A 13,777-nucleotide genomic window follows, 5' to 3' on the forward strand; every position below is an offset into this window, starting at 1 on the left:
TTGGCTGCAATTTTTGACGCTTCGCTAGTCTGTGTATAAAGTGTCTGTAGTAATCGGTAAAAGGGGTTCTTACTACACGCACAGAAATAATGACACAACATCCCTAAATACAGAAAAATGCTAAACAAACACAATTGTTCAACATACTGATTTGATTCGACAATCGTATAGCTCACGTATGACATGAATTATACTATCATGTGTAGAACAATATTGATTATTACTATTGATTAGAATAAATTATTATTATTATTATTATTATTTATTTATTGGGCTTTAACCACACAGGGTCATTCGCCGTCAGAAAGGAGATAGTTGTAATACATATCACTGATTTAGTTTTTCTTCTTTGAGATCAATTGGCTATTGAATTGATGAGGTGTTGAGCTCCGGAATGAAGGCAGCTTGCCAGGGCCGAGGGAGAGCCTCCCCAGCGCCCGGTTTTGGCATGTCAGTGGACCCACTGAACGATGGTGGTGGGTGACTTGCTTATTTGCGGTTAGACGAGAGACCTCCCCAGCATCCGGTTTGGATGTGGCGGGAGGCCCGTTGAGCGTTCCTGATTGATGAGTTGGCAGATTGTCGCTGTCGAAGGGCCGCTGGAGAACCTCCTCAGCACCCGGTCCGGGTGTGGTGAAAGGCCCCACTGGGCGTTAATAGCAATTGGGCTGATGAATTGCGGTTGTAGAAGGGCCGCGGGCGAACCTCCCCAGCACCCTGTCCGGGCGGTGGCTGAGGGCCCACTGGGCGGTGGTGGTAGTTGGGCTGACGGGTTGCCATTGTAGAAGGGCCGCGAGAGAACCTCCCCAGCACCCGGTCCAAGTGTGGCGGAGGGCCCGCAGGGCGGTGGTAGTAATAGTGCTGACGGATTGCAGTTGTAGAAGGGCCGCGGGAGAACCTCCCCAGCACCCGGTCCTGGCGGTGGCGGAGGGCCCGCTGGGCGGTGGTGGTAGTTGGGCTGACGGGTTGCCATTGTAGAAGGGCCGCGGGAGAACCTCCCCAGCACCCGGTCCGAGTGTGGCGGAGGGCCCGCTGGACGGTGGTAGTAATTGGGCTGGCAGATTGCGGTTGTAGGAGAGCCGCGGGAAAACCTCCCCAGCACCCGGTCCGGGCGGTGGCGGAGGGCCCGCTGGGCGGTGGTAGTAGTTGGGCTGACGGGTTGCCATTGTAGAAGGGCCGCGGGAGAACCTCCCCAGCACCCGGTCCGGGTGTGGCGGAGGGCCCGCTGGGCGGTGGTAGTAGTTGGTCTGACGGATTGCGGTTGTAGAAGGGCCGCGGGAGAACCTCCCCGGCACCCGGTCCGGGTGTGGCGGAGGGCCCGCTGAGCAGTAGTGGTAGTGGTTGCAGTAGAGGATGGTGTGGAGTTGGCCGGTTCGCGGTCTGTCTCAGATGGATTCGAAAAGATTGGCATCTTTCAGGAAGGCAAGTAGTGCCTCTTCGTGCACTGGGTCGTTTGCCAGTGTTTCTCGAATCGAGGAGGGCAAGTTGTGATGTCGTCGTAGGTTGTCGAACTCCCTGCAGTTTATTAGTAGATGCTCCACCGTGAGTCTAGTGCTGCAAGATGTACATATTGGAGGATCGACGCGGGTAATGGTGTGGGCATGGGTGAGCCTCGTATGACCCACGCGGAGGCGGGATAGCGCTCTTTGTTCGACTCGGTTTTCGCGGTCTGTCCACTTTTCGAGGTCTCCCTTTACCTTTTGAGGGTAGCCTCGGAGAGTCCTCCAGTGAGTGATGAAGTGCTCAGAGGTCTTCGCCTTGAATTCCCTGATGATGTCGGATGACGGTACCTCATTAGAGAACAGGGCGCGAGAGCGCCGGCCGAGCGCGGCCAACTGGTCAGCATCCTCGTTACCGCGGATTCCGCTGTGTCCGGGTACCCAGCATATGGTAGTTAATGAGTCACAGGATTGTTCTATGGCTTGGACATAGGGGTGCTTGGACTCCCCTGATTCCAGCGCTTTGATGACTGAGAGGGAATCGGAGAAGATCACTGTGGGTGTGTCTTCAGGTTTGTTGGTAACCGCAATGACGATGGCGGCGGCTTCCGCGGAGAACACGGAACACACGGAGAGTAGACGACGGGCAAGGCCCGCTCCGATTCCGCTCACACCCGCGCCCACCGCCTCGCCAAGTTTCGAGCCGTCGGTGTAGATGTGCAGATGGTTTGAGTATTTTTGATCGACCATCTGTAGGAATTTGGCTCTGGCAGCCCGGGGAGGATCTCCTGCTCTGGTGGATACAGCCAGACTGATGTCTATGTTTGGGCCGCGCTCGTGCCATGCGCGGTTGTTGACCCGATGTAGCTGGGCGACTGTGGGAAGAGGGGCATTGGCAAACATGGTGTGTATGCTCTTAGCTGTCTGTAGTAGATGGCATTCATCGCCCGATGTTTTTTCTAGGAACCCCATGGCTCGTCTTAGAACGGCTACTGCCACTGCCCACCGACAGGGAAGGACGCCGGTTTCGACGCAGGCAGCTTCGGCGGGGGTGCTTGGCAGCAGGTTTGAGGCTGATCTGATTGCTCCGTGATACAGCGGTGCGAGGATATCGATTAAACCCTCCCAGTTACGACTGGTTATTTCAAGGCCATAGAACAGACGACTGTGGATGAGGGCCTGGCTGATGTTAAGTGCGCTTTGCCTGTTCCACCTTGGGTGTCTCGAGCTGATGGTGCGGACAAGACGTTTCCTGCTTTCGCAATCCTTTTTCACCCGTCGAAAGTGTGGAAGGAAAGTCATCTTACGGTCGATTATCACGCCAAGGATTTTTGGCTCTTTACGGAATGGTATTACTGTTCCAGCGAGTTTGACCGGCCGGTCGGTGGCTAAGTGGTAAGAGTTGCAACAGTGTGAAATAGCGCATTTTGGGGCGGAGATGCTGAAACCGACCGAGTTGGCCCACCGACCAACGGCGTTTACGGCAGCCTGCAGCTTCAGTCTGGTGCGGCCGGTCGTTTTCCCGATCGCTACAAGAATCACGTCGTCTGCGTAGATGAATACGAATATGCCTTTCGGGAGCGTGGCAAAGAGGGAGTTCATGCTGACTAGGAATAGTGTAACTGCCAGCGCCGATCCTTGGGGTACCCCGTTTGCCTCCCAAAATAGGTCCGATTGGTTTCCACCGATACCCACCCTGAAGCTTCGATCACTAAGGTATTGTTTTATGAAGCAGCCGAGGTTTCCGCGGATGCCCCATTGATGCAGCTGGCGAAGCACTCCTTCGCGCCATACCGTGTTGTATGCTTTGGCGAGATCAAGGATGGCAATGTCCGCATGAAGGTCGTTGGCTATGGCGTCGCTTAAAGTTTCGCCGAGGCAGCCTAAATGAACACTTGTACCGAGTCCCTTTCGGAAAGCGAACTGCCGACGATCAAGAAGATCTTGTTCCTCGAGGAGGGTTAACAGGCGTCTGTTCACCATTTTTTCCATCGTTTTCCCAATGCAGGGGAGGAGACTGATGGGTCGGAAGTCATTCGGGCTTCTGGTTCCTTCGCATTTCTTCGGGATGGGGATCATGAGGGCGGTTCTCCAGTTGTCTGGTAGAGGCTCGCCTCCCCAGATCCTGTTGAATCCGTCTAGTAGCGCTCGCTTGGCAACTGGAGGTAGATGTCTTAACAGGGGATAACCGACGTCGTCGAGTCCGGCAGAGTTGCCTTTTGCTGTGCTTAGTGCAGTGGCAAGTTCCACCCCGGAGAAAGGTATGTTGTAATTTTGACTCGCATCTGGCGTGAAGATTGTAGGAGTAGCTTCTGTGGCCGTCTTCGTTTTGAGAAAGGAGGGTGGGAGGGAAGAGTCCCCCGAGATCAATGCGAAGTGCTTCCCGATTTCGTTTGCAATTTCGGAAGGTTCAACTGTCGTGGTACCATTGAGCGATAGTGCAAAACCGTTTTGTCTTCTTTTGCCACTAAGGGCATTTACCCTTCTCCACAGTTCCGCGGTCGACGATTCGGAACTTATCCCGCCCAGGAAGGCTGTCCGGCTGGCCTCCTTGGCTTTCGCGATGGCTTGCCTGGCCTGATTCCTAAAATGTCGAAAAACCGCCGATCGCTCATCCCATTGATGATGGTCAGGGGGAGTATTTTTAAGAGCTCGAAGAGCTTTTCGTCGTTCTTTAATTGCCTTAGCTACTTCTGGGTTCCACCAGTGAACCGACCGGTTTGGTGGTGCTCCGCTAGTTCGCGGGATGCATGATTTTGCGACCTGAGTGATAACTTCTACGAGTTCCTCTGGGGAGTAATTGCGGTCTCGATCGAGGGCGTCCGAAATGTTGTCTTCGTAGGTGGGCCAATCCGCTCGATCGTAGATCCAACGGCGGCGTCGCGACGTTAATGGGGGCAATCGACCATGAGAGATTGTGATAGGAAGATGATCACTGTTCCCGATGTCGGCTAGGACCGACCATCCGCAGGCTCCGGCGATGGAGCTAGAGCATATAGTTAAGTCTATGGCGGATGTAGCTCGGCCCCGGAGAAAGGTTATACTGCCATCGTTTAGCGTCACGGCATCGCTATCTTCAACTGCGTCGATAATGGCGTTGCCACGATGGCAACACCTTTTTGATCCCCACACTGTGTGATGCGCGTTGAAGTCACCCATTAGTATGAACGGGGTCTGCAGTTGCTTGAACAGATTCCGCAATTTGTTTCCGACGTCTTTTACTTCTTGGGGGATGTATATGGATGCCACCGTGCATTTTATGGGAAAGTTGATCTTTCTGGCGACGACGATCAGGTCGGTGTCCAGTTTTACCAGCTCGGACGGAAGGTCAGCTCTGGTTCCTAGGCCGACCGTCTGGTAGATGTTCGATCCTTTAGCTGAATCCCAGGTGTAACGGTGCCCGAACCACAGTGATGGATCCGTGTCACCTTTTATGTGTGTCTCTTGGATAGCGAGACAGATGGGCGCTGAGCGAGCAATCATGTGTTGGAGGTCACCTAGGTTTGTTCTCAGGCCGTTGGTGTTCCACTGGATGGCCAAGGTGTAGTTTGTTCGTACGGGTAGAGGGTCAGAGCTATGGTTGGGACCACGATTCCTCGCCGGTCGGCTGCTGGGCCTTGTCGAAGTTGGTAGAACGGGCGGTGGGGGGACCGCCGGTGTTTTGCTTATAGGGAGCGTTTGGCCTGTTTGTGCTTTTGTGGAAAGGGTAGAGGCGACAGCAATTGGGATCTGGTGAGTTATAGTATGGTGGGAACTTACCCGGGAGGGACCCGGGTTCCCCGCGCCGGCAACCGTCGGGGACTCTTCGGATGTCTCCGGCACTTCCCGAGTCGGGGGCGGCGCGGGGAGGTGGGCTTTTTTGATGCACGATGAGCAAGTTGTGTTGTAGGTGGATTGAAGTCTGTTGCTTTCTTTGGTAACGCTGGCGTTCTGCAATGATGCGGCTGATTTTGTACCGTGGGACTCTGTAGAGGAGAAGAGTGCGACAGATGGATCCGTTCGGGTTATGGGGTTGGTAGAGCTTACCCGAGGAAGCCCCGGATTCCCCGCGCCGGCAACCGTCGGGGACTCATCGGATGTTTCCGGCACCTCCCGAGTCGGGGGCGGCGCGAGAAGGGGGGCTTTTTTGATGTATGCGTTTTTGTTGTTATTGCTGATCTGGTGTGAATCCAAACAAACGGATTCTGCTGACGAACTAGTGGAACAGGTGTTGATGTTCCGTTGCGGCTCGTTCGAATCGCTGTTCCCGTAGTGAAACCGTACTGGGTGCCACGAGCATCCGGCTATAGGGCTTGGGTGGCGGGGATAACGGTTGATGTTGCTGTGGTCTAGGGTTTTGGGGGTGGAGTCCAAGTTGTTGAGTTCTTTGTGTGCTATTGATCGTGTTGGCGTGTCGGGCGAGTGATTGTAGTTCAGGGTATCGATGGTTGACGGCCGGGTGCCGTCTGGTAGGTGTTGGCTGGAAGGGTTTAGGGGCAGTCGGTTGTTTGCTGTTGCATTTAGTCTAAAAGTACTTGCCTGGGTAAAACCCGGGCCCGCGTCAACAGCCGCCGGGGGTGCATCGGGAGGACCCGGAACGTCCCCGGTCGGGGTCGACGCGGGAGGGTTGTTTGTTTTGTTTCGGCTGTTGAATTTAATTGCTTTTGTTGTTTGCTGACTGCCGGGTTAGGCGTTTGCGAGCTGTTGTGTTTATTCCGAGATGGTGAATGGGTTGTCAGGGTCCGATGAGGGTACCTGATTTAGGTTATTCAGTGATGCTGTTGAGCTGGAGCGGGACCAAGACATTGCGGAGTCATTGTTGGGTGTTAGCAGAGTCATGTCGGGAGTTGCTTTGGAGTTGGGGCTTCTGGATTTATCAGTGCCACTTTTTCGGGAGTCTTTTTCTTTTTGGCGATTGGATCTTCTAGGTTCGGACAGGCTGAATGGGCCGATAGAAGTACCCGCTACGGAGGTTGGTTCAATAAACTTGCCCTTTTTGGCTTTCGTTCCCGTAAAAGCGTTTTCGTTGGTGTTCTCCGAGAGGTGAGCGGACTGATGTTTGTAGAGCTCGGTTACAGCTTGTCGGAGTTTGGCTATTTCGGCGGAGGCTGCTTGCAGCTGTTTGGCCTGCTTGGCACAGTGTTCCTTAAGAATATTGATTACCTGGTCTTTATTGTCTTCCGCGCTTTGAGCTTTGCTTTCCTTCAGGGTTGCTAGTTCTTTTTGTAGCTGGGCTATGATTGTGTCCTTTTCGTCGTCCTTGGTGTTTCCTTTGATGGTACTGGCATAGGTTGGGATTTGCGATCGTTTGGTTATTAGGGCTCTGGCTTCGGGATAAGTGATGTTGTTGTCGATTTTTGCTTTGGTGATCATTTCCTCCTCAATGAATTTGGGACACTCCCGGCTACGTGTCGAGTGTCCTTGTCCGCAGTTGATACAGAGGCTTGGGTTGACACAGGGGTTTTCCTTTGATGTTTCGTGTTGTTGGCTGCAGTTCAGGCAGGCGGCGGGGTTGGGGCAGAAACGACTGCCGTGCCCGAAGTGCCCGCACTTGAAGCACATCATCGGCAGTGGGTAGTACGGGCGAATACTGGTGCGCAGTAGACCGATATACACGTGCTCCGGAAGGATGGAACCAGAGAATGATAGGATAACCAGTGGTGTGTTGGTCGGTTTTTTGTCGACCATTTTTGTAATTCTCCGAACGTTCGTGACCCCCTGAGTCTTCAGCTCTTCCAGAAGTCTAGCTTCTTCTACGTCTTTTGTGTCGGGATCGTAGATAACGCCTTGTACTATGTTGAGTGTTGGGTGGGGGATGACCTCCACCTTTTGGCCGCCTATGAGCTGGTTCATTTTCTGTAGTGCTATATAGGTTTTCTTGGATCGGGTTCTCAATACGTATCTGTATCCCTTTGCCTCTTTTGTTGCGCTCACCAGGTTTCTGGGGTCAGTCTCCAGCACTGCCTGTACCGATTTCAGGATAAGGAAGGGATCGGCGGGGAGACGTTGTTCCGTGTTTCCTGGCTCGTCGATTGCCCTTAATAGTAGGGTCTGTTGGTCGATTATGTCCCCGGAGTTCATGTAGCCGGGGAGAGATCGACTAAGGGGTGGTTCCCCGCCCCAATCGGGGGGAGGAGGGCGCGGCATTTTGTTATTGTTGGTGGGGTTCGTCACAAAACTCTCGTACAAGTCACTACACACGCGAGTACCGGTTCGACTCGAGGGTTCGCTGCTTCACACTCATACAAATCGCCGACGGTCGGCAATTTAATGGGGGCGCAAGTTTTTAACTAGGTTTGAAAATTCGATTTGGTGTAGACGCAAGTTTTTCACTTAGTTTGAATATTTGGTTTGGTGGAGGCGCGGTCGCGTTTATCGATTTGAAGTTGAAGTTTCGGTGGAGGCGCGAGTTGTTTACCTACTTGTGAGTCTGCGCTCCTGTTACCTGGTACAACTTTCGATGTCCAATTTTCTCGCGGAAATGCCGTAGTAGGCTTGGAATTTTGCTAAATTGGGTCGGGAGTGACCCTTTGGCGGCTCCGCGGCCCCTTGGGGTGGGACGGACCCGTAGGGAAGCGACTTTCGCTGCACTTGATATTCGCACTACTGATCGGGAGAATTAACACTGTACTCGCGTGAACTATCGCTGGGAGAGCGAAATACGATTGGAGCCGGATGGCTGAGGCCGAGATTGAGAGAAAGATCCGGGTGGCGTAGGCCGAGCACTTATTTTCCAGGCAATCACGGGCCAGAACGAGAAAAAAATAAACTCAACCGATCACTCCGAGTGATTGGTACGATCTGGATTAGAATAAAACAATTTTACGTGTATCCGTTTCTTTTACTTATTTGGCTGCTAAATACATCTGAATAATAGGTAAATTTTTTCATGAGATGCTTTGGATGTAATTAGGATACTAGGACTACGTAGTTAATGAAAATCGTCAAGAAGGATTCGGTTCGCGGTGACACTTACTTTTTCCGCATCGCACGTTCTGTCCCAGGTTTCGCATGGTGCCAGAATTTCAAAATTCTTGGATCAACAACTTTGGCAAAGACACTGCACTTCTAAATAATCGCAATCTTGAGATTCAGAAATCATGTTCACTAGCGCTACCTAGTGGCAGAATCTGAAACCGTCGTACATGAACGGTCACTCAAACAATGCGTCCAACTATATCCTATTTCTATGTATTATTAAATTTATTCAAGGAATAATAGAGTATCGGAATAGTTTAGCTGCAGAAAAGTGCACAAGAAAACAGAAATCTTTGATGAAAATAGAGCAAATTTATTTAAAAAATAGTTTTAGAAGCCAAAATATAGATTTTACGTTATTAGTTCCTTCAACAAAAACTTGTATTTTAGTGATACCTGCAAGTTTGTGGAACATATTAAATTAATCAATTAATGTTTTTAGGGTGGAAAAGTCGAAAAACTGATTTTTAGGTCATATTTCCAAAAACAACAAATTTGTCTCAAAAATGAGGTCTGATGTCTGTGGTATCTTAGAAGAAGTTATTTAAAACATAATATTCTACACCTTTGTCAAAGACATCGACCCTCTAAAAAAATTCGTTGAAATTTTTTTTGCTCGGGCGCTCTACTTTAGTCCAACCAAAAAATATTCTACTTATAAAGTTAAAGAATAATATTGTGAACATATCCTACGAAGAAGCGCTGGCTCTAAAATGACATCTAACGCCTCAAATCGGTTTTGTCCCACCTTTTTTGGATTGGTCCCACTGCACAGTGGTCCAGAATGCAAATTTAGCAGGAATTTTGAGATTTTACTAAAACTAAACAACTTAGCCTTATTAAGTCTTTGGAGAAGTTTTCGTTGTTTATGAGCCCCCTCTTTTTGTTAAAACAACAGTTGAGGTGGTTCTAATTTTACCAAGATCAAAAAATTAACTTTTTAATCATTCTAGCTAGAGCCAAACGACCTTCAGCGAAGTTGTAGAACGACAAATTTTGGAAAAGTTTGCTGAAGACATGTAAGCTCTATCTATCATACTTTTTATTTTACAATAAATTTAAAGTCGGAGCTTAGGGTGTTTCTTCGAAATACAGTTTTATTCCAATAACTTTTGCTGTATTCATTAAAAACTGAAGTAGTCTTCAGACAACTTTAAGATTGCTTCAAGGCGAATAATTTGTTTCATGGCACTATATATCTAGCTATTTGCGTTGAAAAGTTATGAGCACTTTTTCGCTAAAAATGGGGTTGTTTTGAATAACAATATCACCCATTTGGGGCAAATAAAAGATAATTCTTTTTGAACTATAAATAAGGTCATGATTAGAGTTATAATTGACCAAAAAATTACGAATACAATATTTTTTTAAATTTCATAAAATTGATTTAAAAAAATCTATTTTTGAAATAGTAATTGCTTATATCTTCTGAACAATTAAAGCTAGAGTTTTGATGTATTAGAAGAAAATGTTCGTCTTCAAAAACTCTGAAAAACATCTGAAGAATAGGTTATAAAAAAATGAAAACTGAAAAAGTTATATTAAAAATTTGGTTTTTCATGAATTGACTCTTTGTAATATGTTTAAATTACTTTCACGGTGATCAATATAAAAAATGTAGTTTCGTTTTCATGATAAAATATTACACTTTACAATACTTTTCTATTATTTTAAATAGTGGGTAGGGTGGCTCTAATTTTTTTTAAATCAGAAAAATAACTTTTTAATGGTTCGAGATAGAGTTTCACTGTCTTCTACAAAATTGAAGATAATGAAATTTTGGAAAAAAAAAAATTGATAATACTTACCTTACCTAGGAAAGCAGAAGTAGGAAAGAGGAAAGGAAACCTGGTCGGAAGAGTAGTTAGCGAAGGAGGAAAATTTGAAAGTAAGAGAGTAAAATTATATGCGAAAGATGAAATTTAATAAAAATTTAAATGCATAAAAATTTAATGCATAAAATAGGTGCTTGCTCATTATTTCTTTCCGTTCGGGGACGACCGAACAAACTAAAATTTCAAAGTTTGGATCGCACCTCACCCTCGGCACGATGAGCGACCAGGAACTAGACTACACTACCACGCCGTGCGGTAAGTGCGGATTAGCTCCAAAGGAACTAGGTGGAATGGTTGCATGCGACCACTGCAACAATTGGTATGATTTGGTGAAAGAATGGTTCTGCGATAATGCTGTTTGTGCGGCGGCAGCCAAAAAGCGCACGAAGAAGGACGCAAATCCTCAATCGACGGCAGATGAATCGGATGCCGGAAGTGTCAAATCGTCCACAGTGCCGTCCGCAGATGAACAAATAAAGGCCATGGAAGAAGAACAGCGGCGGCTCGAGGCGGACTGGGACAAACAGATGCTGGTGAAAGAGAAGCAACTGGAGTTTCAGGCTGCAATGAAAAAGAAGAAGTTCCTGCAGGAATAAGCACTGCGCCGAAAGCAAATGCAGCTAGATGAAGAGTGGTGCTATTTCAAGCTAGCAGAGCTAGAACGCGAAAACCAGCTGCAGCTGCAGGTAAAACACGAGCACCTGAAGCGAGCTCAGAAACTGGAAAAAGATTTTCGGGAGCAGATGTCAACTGTGGATAATCAGTTGGACACAATGAAAATGGTACGGCAACAGAAACATTCCCGACCGATTACCGTTAAGAATCAAAGTACACCGCTACTAGCTTCGGCGGAAAAGACGGGTATTTGTGTTGAGTCGGAAATGGATGATACGGAGGAGAGTTCCAGTTCGGAGGAAGAAACTGATAATGAACCGGACGAGAAGGTTAAGCAGGGTTTCAGACCAACAAAGGGCCAACTTGCTGCGAGGCACGGGATCGGTAAACACCTTCCTCTATTTTCGGGAAAGCCGGATGATTGGCCACTGTTTTATGCGGCGTACAACTCTTCTACAAAAGCGTGCGGATTTAGCGATGTCGACAATTAAGGACGTCTGCAACAATGCCTAAAGGGCGATGCACTGGAGCTTGTACGTGGACAACTGCTTCTTCCGAAATCGGTCCCTCGTGTTATTGAGAAGCTTCGCCAACACTTTGGTCGTCCCGAGCAATTACTAGATCGCCTGTTTGAACGCGTTAAAGAATTGCTGGCACCGAAGAATCTGAAAGGGTTCATTCCGTTCGCCAACGTAGTAGAGCAGCTTTGCGATCACGTGGAAGCAGCGGACCTTAAGGAGCATCTGAAGAACCCGTTGCTTATACAGGGCCTGATAAAAAAGCTTCCGGATGCGGAGAAAAGACAGTGGGCTGACATCAAACGAGCTCGAGAGGGAAGAAAGATTTCTCCTACCAATTGCGGATGATGCGCGGGAAGCAGAAGTGGACAACGAGCGTGCCACGGAGACGAGATTCTCAGGCGAACATTCCAGTCGAAAGCGAAAAGAGAAAGGAGCAATATTCAGTCACGCCGAGGAAGGAAACTCGAATACAGTCGTCAGCCACCGATTAGGGTTGAAACCATGCAAAGTGTGCCAGCGTACCGACCACCGATTGCGGTTTTGTCAGGATTTCAAGAACTGGTCACACGCCGAGCGCGTAGCAATAGGGATCTATAATTTGGAAAAATTGTGCCAGTTTTTCATATGTATTGGTAGCGGGTGTCCTTACGAGTACACTCATATCATTCTTAAACCTTAATTATTCCTTTATAATTTTTAAATTTAAAAAAACCAAATTAAACTCAACCAGCAAACTGACAGTTGTCCTACTAAATGACGTTTCTGCAAATATCTCGTTCGCCTCATTGTTAACCGGGACAGCACCCCACACAGCATGATCTGGTACTTTGTCAATCCGCTAGCAACCTGCCATCCCAAGTTTCATCTGCAAACTATGGTAGATATGATAAGGCAACCTATAGGGTCGTGCAAGTCGCATGGGTTTGGATGTGTTATTGTCCTAAAAGGAAACAAACTAAAAAATTTTTTTTTTCAGTAGTTTCGGGCCAAAAAATTGAAAAAGGACTGAGATATTAACTCACGGTACTAATCTGCATCAGAATATGCCTTAACCCGCACACCCCTAAAGATCCCTATGGTGACCTGCGATAAGCTATGCCTAGAAGAACACGGAGGACCATGCCGGTTCAAGTTCCGTTGTAACGTCGGCTCCTGTAAGGAGGCACACAATCCGCTTATTCACGGTCAGTACGGTGGGTATTAGTGGCACACATTCACTCGTGCAACCCACTGCTGTTTTGGATAATTCCCATATAACTACATGGTAGGGATCGGACGCTGACGGTTTTGGCATTTTTGGACGAAGGTGCTTCCGTCACATTGATCGAAGGTAAGCTAGCTGATAGATTGGGTATTGTTGGGGCCGAAGAATAGCTTACAATCAAATGGACTGCCGACTATTCACGTACTGAGAAGAACTCAAGAAAAATGAAATGTGGGCTTCGGCAGTTGGTGTTGAAGATAAAATGTTGCTCAGAACGGTTTGCACTGTGGGCAAGTTAATGCTGCCACATCAGAAATTGGATGCTGCAGTACTTTCAGCTCGCTATCAATACATGAGCGATCTGCCGATCGTATCTTATGCAGGCCAGCCAGAGCTTCTTATCGGTCTCAACAATGTTCATGCTTTCGCGCCGATGGAAGTGAAGATAGGTACCGTCGCTGACCCGATTGCCGTTGCAAACTCGGATGGACAGTATATGGTCCGAATCAAGCGAGCCATACTACAGAGAGAGGGTACGTATGCTTGCATCATGATGTAACCAACGAAGACATACATGGTTTACTGAAAAGCCACTATGCACTGGAGGAATCTGGGGTAGCAACGGCTCAAGAATCTGCAGAGGACAAAAGAGCGATGGAGATTATGGAGCGGACCACGAAACGCATCGGAGAACGGTTCCAGACCGGTTTGCTCTGGAAGGAGAACAATCCGCGATTTCCAGAGAGTATTCAGATGGCGCTGAGGAGAAATTTGCAGCTGGAGCGGAAGTTAATGAAAAATCCGGAATTATACACGAAAGTTCGAATGCAAATCGAGGAATATGTGCAGAAGGGATACGCTCACTTGGCCACAAAAGAGGAGCTGGAGAATAACGAAGCAGGGAAAGCGTGGTACTTGCCGATAAATGTCGTGCTGGAACCGAAGAAACCGGGAAAAATTGCGTATCGTCTGGGATGCTGCGGCGACGGTTCAAGGTGTTTCGCTCAATAGCAAGCTGCTGAAGGGACCGGATCTACTCGTACCGTTAGTGGCAGTAATTATTGGGTTCCGTGAGCGGAGAATCGCATTCGGGGGCGATCTCAAGGAAATGTTCCATCAGCTGAAAATTATCAAGGAAGATCGTCAAGCCCAGCGATTTCTCTTTCGATCCAATCCCGAAGAGGATCCTAAAGCTTACGTGATGGA

The 13,777-nt window shown here is 48.5% G+C and overlaps 1 protein-coding gene across 1 annotated transcript; it reads right to left on the bottom strand.

Annotated features, from left to right (window-relative positions):
• Positions 1–441: 441 nt before the first annotated feature.
• On the bottom strand, positions 442–3,197 carry LOC131685213 (uncharacterized). Its single transcript, XM_058968779.1, has 2 exons — positions 996–3,197; positions 442–898 (listed from the first exon to the last, which is right to left on the bottom strand). The coding sequence occupies exon 1, from the start codon at positions 3,039–3,041 to the stop codon at positions 1,386–1,388; it is 1,656 nt and encodes a 551-aa protein (XP_058824762.1). The 5' UTR covers positions 3,042–3,197; the 3' UTR covers positions 442–898; positions 996–1,385.
• Between the last annotated feature and the right edge of the window lie 10,580 nt (positions 3,198–13,777).

This window comes from Topomyia yanbarensis, chromosome 2 (assembly GCF_030247195.1).
Source record: "Topomyia yanbarensis strain Yona2022 chromosome 2, ASM3024719v1, whole genome shotgun sequence".
Lineage (NCBI taxonomy): Eukaryota > Metazoa > Arthropoda > Insecta > Diptera > Culicidae > Topomyia > Topomyia yanbarensis.